This window comes from Protopterus annectens, chromosome 6.part0 (assembly GCF_019279795.1).
Source record: "Protopterus annectens isolate FY-2018-M chromosome 6.part0, PAN1.0, whole genome shotgun sequence".
NCBI lineage: Eukaryota > Metazoa > Chordata > Ceratodontiformes > Protopteridae > Protopterus > Protopterus annectens.
In genome coordinates this window covers 770,188,775-770,206,477 of record NC_056737.1, presented here as the reverse complement: position 1 = coordinate 770,206,477, position 17,703 = coordinate 770,188,775, and the positions used below count along the sequence as shown (strand labels likewise).

The window sequence follows — 17,703 nt, the reverse complement described above, 5'->3', positions numbered from 1 at the left end:
TATATTGAGTTATTGAGTATTGCCTTCTTATTTTATTATTTATTATAAAATATATTTAAACCTTTTAATTGTGGCTGGTTTGTTTAGAAATATTTAAGCTCTGAGTACTTGCATATGTATTTGGTGACACTGTACAGGCCACTCAAATAGCCTTTCAAGTCTTGGTCACACTTACCATTTGGATAATAGCAACATTTCACAGTAGGATTGGACACCCTTTGTAAGGGCCTTTATAGTACCTGATAAGTAAGGGTGGCTGTTGGCAGCTGGTACTACCTTATAGTCTGGGCAGAAGGGGGCATAGCTAGTAACAGGGGTGTGTGTGTGTTTGTGTATCAATAAAATATCAAAGTGTGTGTGTGTGTGTGTGTGTGTGTGTGTGTGTGTGTGTGTGTGTGTGTGTGCACCAGCTACTTGGGAAGGGACATGAAGCACTGGTTGGAAAGAGAGGATGCTGGAGTTCTTAGCTTGGGCACCTGGCTGAGATCGTATCCCTACAGCTGTGCCAGTGGGGAGTCTTACTGGGGATCTGGAGAAAGAGGCAGAAACCAGCCCCAGACTGACCGTGATCTCTGTGTGTTCTTAAAGGAAATTGTACTTTACTGTGTGTGTACTTGTCATCCTCCCAGATTTGTACGTCCCTTACTGGTGCTAGTGGTGAGGATTGAGGCTCCTTGATTACTAAGGCCAGTGCAGGAGCATCACATATTTTTCGTCCTTCCCCAAAAACTCAGCTAGCTTTTCAAGTGACCCTTGAGAAACGTTGCTTGAGAGAGTGAAGCTGTCTGGGAATACACTACCTCATTCCCTGTCTTGACAGCCCACCTGCGTTAGCATTACTAACCCCACTACGGTGCTGCACTGTCGCATCATATGCTTGCAACCTTAGGCTCCACCTTAGTAACTTGGCATTTTTTTGGCTGGCTCAATGTAGCCATGTTAAGGGATTGTGGTCTGTAACTGCAGTGAATTTCTTCCATACAGATAAGGCTGACGTTTATGCAGTGCCCACACTATGGCTTGGCATTCCTTTTCTACAGCTGCATAGCATTCCTCCCTAGGTTGGAGCCTACAACTGAGATATACCACTGGGTGATTTTCTCCCTCTGAAGAAATCTGGCTAAGTACAGCCTCCACCCCATGGTTTGAAGCATCCACCTGCACAACAAATTCTCTGCTGTAATCTTGACTGGCTAACACAGGGGTTCATCCCAAAGCTCCTTTAATCTTCTGGAATGCCTGCTCACATGCTGGGGTCCACACTATCTTATCTGGCCTGTTTTTCCTTGTCAGGTCTGTGAGGGTAGCAGCTATGGTACTATAACCGGGGACGAACATTCTGTAGTACCCTGCTGTCCCCTAAGAATGCCCTCACCAGGGATGAACATTCTGTAGTACCCTGCTGTCCCTAAGAATGCCCTCGCCTGCTTTTTGGTAACAGGCAGGCCATGCCTGAATGGCTTCCACTTTGGCAGATTCTGGCCTGATCTTACCAGTCCTTACTCTATGTCCCAGGTAGGAGACCTCTGCCATCCCCACCTGACATTTGCTGGGCTTAATGGTCGACCCTGCCCCTCTGTAGTCAGCCCAACACCTCGCTGACATGTTGAAGGTGCTCTTGCCGAATGGTTGTAGATGGCAATATCATCTAGATAAGCAAGGGCAAAATCTCCTTCTGGGATATGATCTACCAGCCTCTGGAAACTCACTGGGGCATTTTCTCATCCTAAAGGGCATCTTTGTGAACTCATACAAGCCAAAAGTAGTCATAAAGGCTGACTTCTCTCTAGCAGTGGGAGTCAAGGGCACCTGCCAGTAATCCTTGGTAAGATCCATGGTGGTAAGATAAATAGCCCCACCTAGCTGCTCTAGGGCTTTATCTGTCCAAGGCATGGGGTAAGCATCTGACTCTGTGTGACTATTTAATTTCCTGTAGTAAACACAGAACCTGGTGCTGCCATCCATCTTTGGTACCAGCACCACTGGGGAGGCCCAGGGACTGCTGGACTCCTGAATTACCCCTAGTTCCAACATTTCCTGTATCTCTTCCTTCACAGTCTGACTGACTCTCTCAGGCACCCTATAAGGGGCCTGCTTAATACACCTTTGGGGTCCTGTATCCACATGGTGTTGCATCAGGTGGGTGCACCCTGGTTTTCCAGTGAATATATCCCCAAACTCCTGTAACACTGCTCGGATTTCTCAAACCTCAGTAGGAGACAGCTGCTGGGACACTACTACCCCTTCCACTGAGGTGCCACTACGAGCCTCATTGAGATCAGTCAACAGATCCCCCTCGGACTCCTCCTGCAATCCACTGCAAATACTCAGCACAAGGGCCTCCCTATCAATGCAAGGTTTCATCATGTTAACATGGTACAATTTGTGCCCCTGCCTCCTACTAGCAGTTCTATCATGTAGTTAACATCACTGACCTTCCTTACCACCTTGTAGGGTCCCTCCCAACCTGCCTGCAGCTTGTTGTGTCTGACAGGAATAAGAACCATTATCCGCTGCCCTACAGCATACTCTCTAGCGCCAGCATTCCTGTCATACCAGACCTTTTACTTCTGTTGGGCTTCTGCCAGGTTCGTCTGGGCCAAGCCCACGAGTTCCCTGAACTTTGTCTTAAGGTTTAGGACATATGCTACAACAGACTGTTTGTGAGATTCACACTTACCCTCCCACTCATATAGAATGAAATCTAGAGGTCCCCTCACCCTATGCCCATACAGCACCTCAAAGGGTGAAAAACCTGCGGATTCCTGTGGAACCTCTCTGTAAGCAAACAGATGGGGCAAATAGTTGTCCCAGTCTCTCTCAAACTGGTCTGCATCATCTCATGTGTAGAGTTTAACCTCTCAATAAGACCATTAGTCAGTGGATGGTAGGGGGTGGTCTTTAGGTGCTTCACCCCACAGTACTTCCACAGACAAGCCAGCAAGTCTGACATGAAGTTGTCACTTCTGTCAGCCAGTAGCATTTGCCACCTTTTCTGCCTCAATGGAGGACAGAGCCACTGCCCCATGGCATCTGGTAGCATAATCTACTACCACTAGGATATACTTTTTCCCTGTGGAACTTGGGGTACTCAAAAGGCCCCACAATATCCATATCTACCCTCTGAAATGGCTCCTCAATTACAGGCAAAGTCATCAAAGGAGCTTTTACCCTGTCTCCTGCCTTGCCTACCTTTTGGCACTGCTCACAGGTCCTGCAGTACCCTGTTACATCTCTGGAAATCCAAGGCCAATATAAGTTCTGCATAATATGTCTTTTTGTAAGCTTTATGCCCATATGACCTGCAAAGGGAATATCATGGGCTATGGCTAGAAGTGCCAGACGGTAGGCTCTGGACACTACCAACTGTTGTATTCTCTCACCCTCCAGACCTTCCCTCAGGAGTCCACTCTCTATACAGTAACCCTTTGTCCCAGTATACAAATCCCCCCTTCCCTTGTGAATCAGGTGCCTCACTAGCTACCTTCCTCAGACCTTGTAATGTAGGGTCTGAGAGCTGAGCCTCTCTCAACTGTCTCTTTGTAACCCTTCCGAGCTTCCCTTCTAGAGGATGTCTGGTATCCTCTAACAGCGGTGCCTCACTGTCAGCCTGGGTACTACTACTCACCTCTGCCCTTGCAGTCGCTCTGTCCAAGGAAACATCATTACCCACAAGCAGCTGTGGCTCCTCTTCAGTCTCACTGCTACAGGGTAGCTCCCTCCCTGAAGTAACCACCTCTCCAGACTTGGCTGCAAGTGTGCAGTCAGTCTCCCCAGGCTACCTGACCCACATGCTTGTCTCCAAGTCTGACTGCGTGTAACTGCATGCACACGGGGTACTGCATTATCACAAGCATTCCCTATCAGGACATCTGCAGGGTGGTAGTTTGGTACCCTTGTGGTCTCGAGACAATCTGCTGTTGGCATTTTGTCATTCCCACTTACTGGCTTTCCCAACGTTTGTTCCCCACTTTGCCTCTGTGGACACCTATATGCTATATGGCTCCACTGGTTGCATTTAAAACGTTTAACCCTTGGTCATGGATGCGTACCTGAACTAGTGGCTTCCCCTGCTACTGGCAGAATATGTTGAGGCAGTCTGGGCTGCCCACCACAGGTTCCTTTAGACCCATGAGCAGCACTAGGTGTCCCTTTCCTGTGCACTAATGCCCTACTTGCTAGGTATAGGTCTCCCTTCTTCCCAACTCATCTACAGTGGTGCATTGTCTATCAACTAACCAGATTCTCATGTCCTCAAGCAAAGTGCTAAGGCTTGTTCCCTCACCATAACGTCTGCCAGCCCTTCAAATGTGGTGACCTGACATCCACACACCCACCTATGAAAATAAGTGCTTAGTTCAGCAACATATTCACACACACTTTCATCTGCCATGCGTATATGCTCATGAAACTTTTCCTATAAGCTTCAGGTGTTAACTTAAAATATTCTAGCAAACAGTTCTTTACAACATTATAATTTAAGCAATCAGTATCAGACAATTTGGAGATAACAGCTGCAGCTTTCCCATGGAGTAAGGGGGTCAGGAGCCATACCCAGAGCCCTTGGTCAACATTATACTGTTACCTGAAAAAAACTGTAAAAGAACTCCAAGGAGGAAACAAAGGATAAAAATACAACTTGTTTATTAAGCACTTTTCATCCTGTTTAATTGCAGGACTTCTTCAGCAAAAGAAGAAATATACCACCAAAATATGTGTTGTATTTTGGTGGTATATTTCTTTTGCTATTGCATTATATAATAGTGTATCTTTATAGGAGCATACCTTTTATTTTTAACATCGCTATACAATTTAATTATGAAGGGGTTAATGTGAGGGAAGGTTAATGTTTCAGATGACTGGCAGTTTGAAACACATGATTGTGATTCTAGTATTCAAATAGCATTTACTTTTTCACTTGTTTTTATCTGAAGAAGTCCTGCAATTAAGCAAGACGAAAAGCGCTTAATAAAGAAGTTATATTTTTATCCTTAGTTTCTTCCTTGGAGTTCTCTTTTACAGTTTTTACAGGTCCCAGTTGTTTCGTTTTTCAGTAGTTCATGCGAACATTATACTGTTTACATACCCTTTCAAACATATGAATGAAACTATCAAAATAATCCCCTCTATAAATTGTGGAAGAAATGTACTGATCTTTATAGCTTCTGGGGTTCGGTTACTCCCTTCCCCATTACCTCCATGACTCTGGTGAAGAGTCAGCATCTCCTTTTCATGTTGCCTCTGCCTCTCCTTTGCCTCCGGTTCCAGGCGTTGCAGTTTCTCATTTTCCTCAGCCTCAAAATGTCTTAGTTTCTCTGCTGCTTCTATTTACAAACCTTTGGCCTTTAGCTCAAGTCTCTTTGTTGAGCTGTTCATTTTACATCTCCAAGGTCAGTCTGATTGTCTTCCTGATTGCTATTCTGTAATGCAGCTGTGACTAAAGCTGCAATCATGTCTGCTTTAGTCAGGCTGGCATGCACCAGTCCTTTAGCCTGGCACATTTCAGCCAACTAGTTCCTTGTCAGCTTGCCATTCTCCTCTGCTGATATGCTTGCCTGCCCTCCCTAAGTTAATACAAAAATAAAACAATTGTGATATGAACTGTGAATGTTCACTGCGAGGCTGATTGAGAGTACAAACACCTTCAGTGACCACTGTACACAGGCAACAGAAACTCAATATCCACACCACAAGCCAATTAATATGTGATGTGCCTATCTCACCACAGCTGACCAATTAATATTTGATGTGGCTAATCCACCACTGCCAAACAATTAATATGCGAGGCTCCTTGATTACTGGGCCAGTTCAGGGGCATCACAACATCCACTACTTATCCCTTAAATTTCTTTTTTAACAGATTAGTAAAAAAGTGTCACTGTCTCATTTTATCAACTTGCATCTTTACCGTAACTTTTACTGGTACATGATCTGATAAAATTATTGTACGGGTCTCAAAGGCTTTTAATTAAATACATGTGCTCTGTGAAACACTCTCTCTAATCAAACCAAGTTACTGTATCTTGGGGTATAATACGCAAATTATGTCAGAGTTCACATACCAAATTCACATCTTCCATCATATGCTTCTTATAAAAATCTACCTGCTTTAGTTATACATTTACGTACTGTTATATTTGATCTACTACGTCCCCCTGATGCATCCTTACTATCACAAATCAGGTTACAATACCCACCTATAAATAATTTTCCACGGCAAAACAAATTATTGTTTCTCCTAAGCTCTGTAAAAGTAGTTTTAGACGGAATTTAAATACTTGCCGGTGTAATCCTCCAACCTTGCAAATAACCCATTATTACTAGAAACTAAACACTATGGTCATTAACATTTCTATCACCACTGGATTCCTTCGGACAATCAGCATTATTACTCACTTTTTCTCTGATCCAGATACTCTGCTAAATGTCCATCCTGAAATCCCTTATCAAATTCACATGCTGATTTCTCTCTAAATGCATCATCAACAGCATTGTGATGTGCACCTTACACGGTCTTAATATAACTCAGTACTCTCTGCTTTTTATGGCAACAAGGCCATTGACATTCCATGTGAACATTGACAAAGCAACCATTCTGATAAAAGCTATTAATTCCAAATATTTTACATGATAATTCTTTTTAAAACATACATCCAACTTGCATTTTATATCCACGCACTAGCTGATTTTGTATGCAGTTTCGTCTTCCCTTCTCTAGTTAAAGCAATAAAAATATACAAGAATCAAAAAAGTAAATACAGAAAAAACTTGTAGCAAATGCACAAAACTATACATACCTTTAAAAAATGAGTTTACCCTCTGTACAGCAGCACTTAGCCCAAACCAATAGCTGTACCCACAAGACATTAACTATTCTAAAGTTAGGGTTAACCATGCTAAAGCTCACGTTAGTGACTGTGTTCCCATGGAAACAGACTGCTGTCTGCCCTGCATGGTCTACTCTTAAATAAAACTAAATTATGCACTGTTCATGCATTCTTATATTTAATGCATTAAAGTACTAAGGCTGTTAGGGAGGCAATTACTTGAATAACTATTTACTTCCCATATCTTCAGATTTCATTTATTTTCACTAAACTACTTGCCAGTTCCACCTCAAAAGTTAAACATACCGTACCTTGCATATTTCACTCAGAACGTACTATTCATATGTCTTCTGATTTAGAAGCATTTTATTGGGAAAAATAGCTAGTAGCTTTGCAAATGCAAGAAAGAATCCTTGTAAATTCTCCTCAGAATACACTGTTCAGAGTTCTCATGATTAATTGCTTGCATATTTTTTTACCTTGTCTTCAGCTAAAATGTGCTAACTGAAAAATAAAACAGTTAAAAAAACTAAACATTTTTCATGCTTTCAATAATTTTCTTTTTTTAAGCCTATTTACTTAAAAATTCCTTATCTATAGCTTACACCAAAGACATTAATCTAGAGGACAAAGTATCTTTTAATTCTACATATAATATGATCAATATGCTTTTACATCCCAGCAGCTAAAAATCACAACATTATATAAACAAATCCTAGCTGATTAATTTAGAACAAACTTCACACCAACTATAGCTTTTTTACAGATCCCACAATCCCAGCCACCCCTCACCCCTTTAAATTACTGTGTTGCAATTTCACTCAGCCCTCACAAAAGCCACCAACACCTGATTCATAATATAACATTCTGTCTGATTATCAGTGTCAAATATGGTCTATCTGAACTCCCCCCCACTTAATCTGTTTAATTTTCTTCACTGGTAACATACTAGGAGCGTGGAAAACAGTCATTGTAATGCCATTACACAAGAGTGGCCCAACCACAAACCCTGGAAAAACAGACATATTATTCAAACTAGCATTATCTGTAAAGCTATAGAGCATACTATGTTGGACTTCATTAATGTGGACATGAAAAATCTCAACTTTGGACCCTCATCACTGTAGGTTTGTCAAGGAAAGGTCCTGTCTCTTTAACCTCATTATTTTTTTTTTAAAGTAACTGAAGCAGTGGATACTAGTTATGCAGTGTGTACAGCATATCTCAACCTAGCCAAGGCTTCTGACACTATTCTCCATGCATTACTGACAGATCTGTAACTCTGAATGTAAATCCCTATGCTGTTAGGTGGGCAGTCTCATAGAACCCATGTGGTTACAGTCACAGGTGTCACTTCTGAAAGGAAAAAAAGTATCAATGGTTTACCACAGAAATCAGTATCAGATCCTCTCTTATTTAGCATCTAGTTCTCAGACTTCCAGGCTAACATCCAGGCCAATGACTACCTAAGTTTGCAGACTGTAAACTGGGTGTTATTTGTTATCCCACTGACTCATAACTGCTCCAACATGGGTTAAACTATGTTAGCAACAGGTGCAAGGACAATGGTCTCATTAAATATGAAGAAACATAGCATAATTCATTTTGGTATACAATATATTTTTACATACCACAGAGGCAACATACCCTTACAATCACGCACCGCTGTAAGGGACTTAGGCACTGTTGTTGATAATTCCCTATCACTTTAACCTCGCGTCTTCATAGTAGTCTGGAAATCCTTCTATATGGCTCATCTAAATTGCAAAGGCATTTCCATTCGAATCAAAGTCATTTTAATTCCCCTTTACTCATATCTCGTCAGACCCATTACTGAACATAATGCACCTTTTGACATGTATTTTTCTAAACATATTACTCAACTCAAGAGACTACAGAGAGTCATAACTAAAAAGATCAGTGGCCTCAAAGATCGTAGTTATCAGGGCAGGCTGGCAGTCCACTGTTTGTACTCAGTATCTTTTGCACTCTTCTGTGGAGATCTGTGTCTAGCCTTTCAAGCCAAAAAATATTCAACCTTCTTTGACATCCTATTCCTTCAGAGAACAAATGGCACACCAAACACCTGGATAAAGGAACTAAGCCTTCATCAACAGCTAAATAAGACAACTGACATGATAATATGCCAACGCACCCATCACCTTTGGAATAAACTTCCACTACGTCAATGACAGTAGCACTCTTGGCACTTTCAAGGCAAACCTGGATAACTGTATTGGCAGCCTCAAATTCACTCCTTGTATATCTTATTTTGCCCTGAGGCTGGTGGGAACTACTGAGCAGGGATCTTGCTTGGTTTGTTATGGCCTGCAGAATAACTGTCTAGTACTTAACCTATGAGCTTTAACATGCTTCATTCCAGCATTTATTGTGCTACAGTGTAAATCCTGGATAAGTTATAATTAAGAAAAAAGTACATTTTTCATTAATATTACTAGCATATACAGCAGTCACTGATAAAACTCCCCACCCCACATTTAAAATGCTTCTGAGTGCATATTATATCAAACTGCTTTACAAAACAACATGCAGTTTACATGACAATTTTTTATACAAATATTAATAGCAAACTCTTGTTTACTTATTTCTTCAGTCCCTTTAGTTCTCTTCTAAACATTAATGAAAAATGTGAGGGTTATGCTTTAAATACTCCCACCAGTTTACCACAAACATCTAACTCTTCTAGCCACTTCTCACAAAATCACAATTCATTTGTCTAAAGTACATCTAATGGGATTGACACTTCACAGTTCTCCAAAAAGGCACTATTTGACATTGTTGCCAGTCTTCTTCCCAATAATCTTGACCTCCCAACAATAATCTGTGACTCAAGTCCAAGGTACTGCCGATTCTTCTAGTCAGTTTCTAGGCTTTTTGATCACTCAAGCATTTTCCTTTGTAACATTGGAAAAGGTTTCACTGACAAAGTTTCTACATGGGCTTCCTTGCTAGCTAATTTTTTTTTTTACTTTTTCCTCCTTATTCTGTTCTGCATCCAAAAATGTCTTTGATCCTCCAAGAAAGTATATTCTAAAGACAGCTGAACATAGCAACTTGAATTTTACAGCTGACACTCAACATCCCCCAACTGCCCGAGTAAACATGCTTCTCTTCTCCCTGGTGAACAGTGAATAATAATTTTCCACAAAGACTCTAGTGTCCCCAAATTTTAATACTTTTCCCCTTCTACCACATTTCTGTCAGAAGTAATTCTTTCTGCTGCTATGACTGCGTCTTTACTAACAGAAATCTTGGCTGCTTTCTCACAACCAGATTTGGAGCACACACACAATGTACCATATACACAGCTACATACAGTGTGCCATCCCAATTAACAAATCCTACTATGGAACTGCAGCCCAGATGCTTATTTTTACCGTCTTAACATTAATGAAATGGATGCCTTCCAGTTTCTATGAATCTTAGGTTTTCTCTGCTTGCCCTGTCTTCAAACTCTATTTCTGAAACAATTCATAATGAGAAACTTCATGTACAGTTAATCTTTCTTTCACTTCAACCTCCGATTTCTGCAGTTATATCTGCTCATCCAAATAGGTACTTAAACCTTCCTCTCTTTTTTTTCAGTTATTTGTGATATGACTATGTATTATTCCAGTGTCTCCCTTAATTCAAACACTTCTGAGTGAATCTGATTTATTTTTTATGCAAATTATAGTAAGATATTTCCTGTACTAAAGACTGCCTTTTGATGAACAGCTGGAAGGTTCTTCCCAATCAGAGCTTTTTCTTTTCTATTCTTTTTCTTATTTTGCCCTAATTTCATCTTTGCTTGCATCTAAGGAGCCAAATGGCAGTAACTAAAATTTTCACAGATTGTCAAAAATGTCAGCAAAGTGGTATCAATTTCTCAGTTTTCACAGTGGGAGAACTGTAATTAGCCTTCAGATTAGTGTGCAGCCGTCTTGGACTCCCAAAATAAAAATAACAAAAAAAAAAAAAAAAAAAACAGATTCAATAACGAGGATATAGGAAGAGATGAAGGCAAGGTTTAAGGTAGGATGGCTTTTTGCTTTTCTTTGTCATGCTGTCTTTGACAGAGGAACCAGGCATGGATGTCCTTTTCCCCTCTGATACCGGTATTATATTTAAGCCATTAGCTAAAGAGATAAATAAATACAGAAATTAAAAGATATAACTGGTATGGTAGTCAGAAATAAATAGCCTTATCTGGAGAAATTAGTTTGTGCATGATAAACCCAGAAAAAGAAATGTTGTTGTAAAACAGTTTCTTACAGCTTCAAGATTTTTGGAAAATAAATTAAATGATGATAAAATAATCTATGGCAATAAACTATGTACATTCGCATGAAATGGTTCAGCAATACCCATACTTATAGGGACATAAGATGAAGTATTTAGGCATAGGGATTAAAAAGGATTCTGGTATGACAATTAAGGATAAGTGGGAAGATATGAAACAAAAGACAATGCGAAAATTAAGGAAATGGAAATTCTTACATGGGCATTGACAGTAAAATTCAAGCACTGAAAACTTTTTTGAGTCTCTCTAGTCTTATACACAAGTCAGACATATATATATATATATTTTTTTTTTTATCAACCAGAAGAGACTGTATGGATGACAATAAAAAATAAAGAAAGAAATTAAGAAATTTATTTATGAAGGGAAGGGAGCACCAGTTATGTGAGAAATGTGGATTCTCCCGCCCCCTAGAAGAAGCTGGTCTGGCTTACCTGATTTGAAGTGGTATCTTAAAACTACATAGGTAAGGCTCACATATAAAACTCAAGCAAAAGTTATAAATCAAAGTGGAAAAGGAATATGATGATGAAATGTGGCGGGGGGGGGGGGTCGAAAGATAAGGAGAGACCAGGATTTCAAATCCTTAAGGAGTACAGAAGGAATACAGTAACAACCATACAGAATATTATGTTAGCAAAGCAGCAGAAAGTATTATAATGGGCTAAACTCTTGGCTGGGGTTATAAGGGCCTAAGGGCCAATAGCCTAGTAACTTCCTATGATCCCATGAAGAACTAAGCCAGCAATGGAATGGAACAGGGAGATTTTACTGACTAGGATATCTGCAAGGAAGCTACAGAAAATAAATGAGAGGCCTGGCATTTGCTGGTGGAAATTTGTAAAGGAAGCAAGGTACTGGAAGAAATCAATTCAGGAGGGAAACATTAACAGAGTGGGATAAGGCAAAGCAGGAGTTCAACCTTCCCTATCAGGGATTGATAAAGGAGTATAGGTAAACAGAAGAGTGTTAAAAAACATCTATAGTAGAATTTTTAGTTAAGTCTAGAACAGAAAATGCTATTATAAAAAAGATAATTAACAGGCTCTATAAAGCACTGGATGCCAAATGTAAGAGTCAGTCAGAGGAGGTTAGAAAAGTTTAAGAAACATAATGGAAAAGCAAATGACAAAGGAAAAAAATGTAAGAAATATTTAAAGCTCTTGTGTAAGTAATAAAGTCCACAAGGTTTTGAACTGTTTTATAGAGGTGTTTTCATACGTGTTTTTATATGTAAGTAGACTTCAGAGGATCTTATCTTGGGTAGATAGCAATGTTAACAATGTCATCAGAAAGACAGATGAAATTTAGAACATGTTTCTTGGTGAATGTAGTGAACTGGAGGATTTCAAAAATACTGGAAATGAAACAAAGAGAAAGATTCAGGTGGGGAGCGGATGACAGCAGCTCCTCAGGGAGTTTAAATCGAGGTGGAGATGGGAAAGAAAGAAAAGGTGTGGAGTGTAACGGGACAGTTTTGAAGGTTACATAGGCAATACATAGCAGTCCCAAATGTGCTGGTTCTAATAAAGATACCCAGATGAGGGTGCTATGGATACTATACAGGTGGTCTAAAATGAAAGATGGGTTTGCACAGGGAAGGTTCTGTACTACATACAAGCTTAAGCACTGAAGATGCAGGGGGTGGCAGATAAACTGCACTTGTTGCAGACATGCATATAAGTTAATAAGTTATAGAGAAAGTTTGTGATGAGGCATATGTGATAAAAGTGCAACTCGTCTATTAGGACCTCTTACTTCAGATGGAAACTGACAGTAAGGTATTGACTACGGAAAAAAAGGGTGGCACCAGGATGTACGGCATGAGACTGCAAAGCATTGGAAGAATGTGAACATAGTTATCAATGAAGAGAAGAAGAGCACAAAATGGGCCACAAAGTTAAAAAGAAGAGCCTAAAGAGAAAAGCTGGGTGGGGAAAGTGGAACACATGGATGAAGAATAGCAGATTTGGTGCAAGGGTAAAACTATAAAATGCCAGATTAGGAAAAACAAGTCAAGATGGAACAGCAGCTATACCACAGAGGAAGGAAACAGCAGAGGCTATACTAGACACAGACTGTAACAATGTAAACAGGAGAAAATGTGGTCATGAAGGAAGTGTTCATTAGTGCAATCTTTGTTTATACTGCTTGATTTGTTACCAAATTAAACATGCATGACTATATGAAGTTGTAAGCACAAAATTAATGCATTTCATGTTTTACCAGCTGCTACTATTTGGCTTTTTGTAAATATACAGTACAAAGACATACAAAAAAGTGACTAAAGTATAACTTGTGTAATAATTTGCAACCTCCAAACAGAAGCACAGGAAACCTATAGTAAGGTACACTTAATGGAATTGTAAAAATGTCTTCTGTCCTTCCTAGGTATAAAAAGTCTTCTGACAAGTAGAAAAAAAAATTGTGAGGCTCTGCAGTGACAAAACATTATAATTATTCATACAAGGGTAGAATAGACATGAAAAGAGTAACAATAGATGGAATTCTTCATTATGAGAGCCATAGAATAGGATCCATGGTAAGTTAAAAAGACAGTCTTTAAACATTATATCAATGCAGTGTTAAACATGACAAGCCAAAATTTATAAAGCTTTTCAGCTGCACTCTCAAACAATACTTAAGATTATATTACAAAATGAATTCAAAGGCTTTTACTTTCAAAAATAGCATACAAAATCCTCATGTACTAGCTTACAATAAATACTGTATTTTTAAAAGAAATGTGTGTGTGTGCGCACATAATACAGTGTCCCAGCTCTATAGTGACCCCCTTTCTACCTTTTTTAGTCTTATGTAATGTGTAAATAAATGTGAAGTCTTTTACTCTGCAGAATCTATTAGATGCACTCTGAGCTACATAAAACAAATGAATAAAAGATCATATATGTTATAACTGTGATGCTAGCAATACTACTGCATTTTTAATCGTGGTTGATAATGCTTACTGACAGTAAACAGCAAATGAATCAACAAAAGAGCAGCTTTCTCAACTATTAATTAGATTTACAAAACTGGAAAGCATATAACCTGAAAAAAGAATGTATTGCAGAATTAGTGCATAGTTGCTGATAATTACTTTGAAGTTACAGGCAGATTATAGGTTACCAAGGGGCATGCATTGAATTGAAAATCTTTCTTTATTCCTTGTAATCACGTGAATTTGTGCTCAGTCTTACCCGTTGCTACTGGAAGGCTCTCAGAAGGTACAGCTCTGGTATGTGAATAATTAATGCTGTTGCTTGGCAACCACTGGAAACCTTTTGAAGTTGATTTTGCTGTTGAACTATGTGGAATTGAATGAAAACATGCAGGATGAACACTCAATGCATGACGGCTGTTTGTACTGATTGCAGAATTCATAAAACAGGACTAGAAGACAAAATAATACACACACAAATATATATATATTAAGATGATTTACCACAGGCTTCACAAAATAACAAAACAAAAAACAGATCATAAAATAATCTGAGAGAATGAAGTCAGATAAGCAAAGTAATTAATCCATGTTGTTTATTGTACTCAGTGATTTGAGATAAAGCTTTTCTCTGAGCTTTGTTGATTATTCACATAATCTATACTGCAGTTAAAGTGTCCATTCTGCCTACTTTTAAACTATATTTTCAGTATAGTACTTCATCACCACAAAAAATAAGACTTTGAAATAACAAAACTGATTTTAGTAGTAAAGGATATTCTCAAAGAATTGTGTAGAAAATGAAACTTGATAAACAGCTCTTACTGCCATTACACCTGTATCATTCAAATGGAACACCTAAAAAGAAAACATTCTAAAATATATCAGCTATGTTAATTAATGGAATGCACAAAAGAAAAAAAAATCTTCTTCTTTTCGGCTTTTCCCAGTTATTTATCTTAAATACCTTCTGCAAGTTACAATAAACACTGCACCATTCTTTACTTAATGAAAAAATGGCAAACACTTCCAAGAACAGAAAAACATTTGTTTTGCACATTAAAAATGGCATGCACAAGCTACAACTCTGATTCCTACACTGAAGATTCAAATCTGAGTTTAGTAACATTTTTAATCTTAGATAAACTAATGTTCAACTTTACTGCTGCTATAAAATAAAGTTCACTATAATGTCCTTTACCCAGTGCCCCAACTCATTTCACCCAAGTATGCCACCTTTTTTGTCAAGATAGCTAATAAGTACAACTGAATCAGGTATTCCATTGAGCTACTACAGTTGGTGCCATACTGTTTACTTTTGAGAGAGATCTTTTGTCCTTTCATTTTCCTTAGAACTCCTACAATGAATGGCATTAAGCACACATCCCACCGGAATAACAACATTCGCAAGATAATTCCAGACAGCACTGTTTGCTCTCTGTGAATATAAGTTTATACATTTTTATACACATCTTGGCTTGTATATTTTTTGTCTTTGTACTTCTCTCAGTGCAGTCTGGATCCTCAATCTTTCCCTATCTGCATTGAATGCTTCATGTACTGAATGTTATAATTTATTCATTCTATATATGATATTGTTGATTAGTAAGATGCTAATAACATGTTCTGCTCTTTGATCATGGGTCATGGCTGAAAAAGGTCAATAGATCAGCCCACTTCCCATATGTATAGATGGTAATAAATAAACTGCCCTCTGCAAGAGGCACTTCTTCTATAGCAAATCCCGTGTGTGAACACTGTGTCAGTGGTCTTCAAATGCATATTTTTAGCAGTACAGATATGACAATGCATGTCATCCATCCAGTTTGGTGTTGCTAGAAGATGGACAGGCAGTGTGTGCTTGCAAAATTGTTTCTGCCTACGCAGAATAGCCTCCCAACTAAAGACTACACTGCAGCAGTGTGGGAACAGAGAAGATTGTATGAAAAAGGGATGCATAGTACTGCCTAGCTCTAATTCTTCGATCATTTGAAACTGCCCAATATCAATCACCATTCCTACCCTGAAAGGAGGTTTTACAACTAGCTGTGGGGCCAGAAGACTGAAAATCCAAGTCAGAGAAACCTAAAAACAGAAGTCATAAAAGCAGATTGCAACTGTTCTGTATAAAGACCTGTAACTTCCCAACTTTCCAAAATTTTGCAGCATGCCCTGATTTTTAAAACATTATATTTCTGGTCTCTTCCTCATAAAATTTGTGGTTCTTTGGCAAATCATTGAAGACATCACTAAATAATGACAGACATTTTTCAGACATCATACCCTTCAGAAAATGCATGCTAATGCAAAACTTGATATTGTAGCTACTTCCTAAATTTATAACAGCTACTTAAAATATGTACTTGATTTTGGGCCTTTGTCCACTCATCATTTTGGCTTTGTCCAGAATTCTTATGCTAAGACGTTGAGAAATATACATAAAGCCATGACTGTAACCCAGACAACCTCGGATTAATTAGCAACCCAGAAACTATGGAGGACAACCCAGGAGAGTGGAACTGATAAACTGACATGTTTACCTATCCTGAAGAAGGGAGGCATACTTGGTCCACTGCAAGAGTAACACCTAGAGGAGATAACATGTCAAGACAAGAAACGATGTATGAGCCAGTGCTCACTTTAGTCTACCATGTAGGATCATAGGAGATTACTAGGCTACTGACCAGAAGGTCATTTTAAGCCTTGCCATTTCATCCCAATGTAATACCACAGAAATGCTAGTCAATATCCAAGATTGCATTTAGTGATGACTGTCCATGGCCATGATGGTTGTGGGCTCTATCCCTGGTAAGAATTTATGGTGCCCCATCCACTCGTCCAGGTTCCTTTGAACAATGTCATAGAGGTGCACTGTTTCACATGAATTGGTAGCCTGTTCCAAAGATGCAGCAGTCACTGGGAGATAACTCTGTCCCTCCAGCATGTCCTATTTAAGCTGTAGGCCATATTTAGGTCCCTGGATCAGGTAGCCTTAGTTCCATTTGATTTACAGATATCCAGCAAGTGCATTAGGTTTGGGCCTTGGATTGCTCTGTATGGCAGGCATAAGTCTTCCCTAAGAAGTCTATCCAATACAGAGTATAGCGACAGGGACTTTAGGTGGTCTGTGTAAGGCACATGCTGAAGCCCCTTGATCTTCTTTGTTAGAAACCTCCGAGGTCTCTCTAATTGTTGTAGGTGGTTAGTACGGTACATGCCAAATGGGACGTTATACTCAATTATGGTCTGGATAAGTGCCGAGTATAGGGGGTTATAACTTCCTTTATTCTCAAGGTGATGCCTTTTCTAATCAAGTGTGCTATGTACAAAACTTTCCTTACTACAGTAGATACATAGTGGTTGAAGTTAAGGTCGCAGTCAACATGTGATCCCTTACCACTTCATGTGTACTTAGGGTATTGTTGTTGATTTGATAGTGTGAGGGGACATTGTTTGTACCAAAGGGAATGATGATGCATTTCTCTGCATTCAGTTTGAGACAGTGACTAATACACCAGTCGTTTATCTGCGCAAGACCATCCTGGAGTATACTGACATCACTTGGGGATTCAATGATTGCACCTAGTTTGCAGTCATCTGCAAACTTGGTCAGCCATAACCCCTTAGTTTTG

At 39.3% G+C, this 17,703-nt stretch overlaps 1 protein-coding gene across 1 annotated transcript in view; it reads right to left on the bottom strand.

The window, feature by feature from the left end:
- KIAA0586 (KIAA0586 ortholog) overlaps window positions 1-17,703 on the bottom strand; it is a 4,394,667-nt gene that overhangs the window by 3,816,426 nt on the left and 560,538 nt on the right. The window contains exon 5 of the mRNA XM_044074450.1: window positions 14,331-14,523. Coding sequence (XP_043930385.1) covers window positions 14,331-14,523 — 193 coding nt within the window. The remainder of the gene's footprint in view (window positions 1-14,330; window positions 14,524-17,703) is intronic.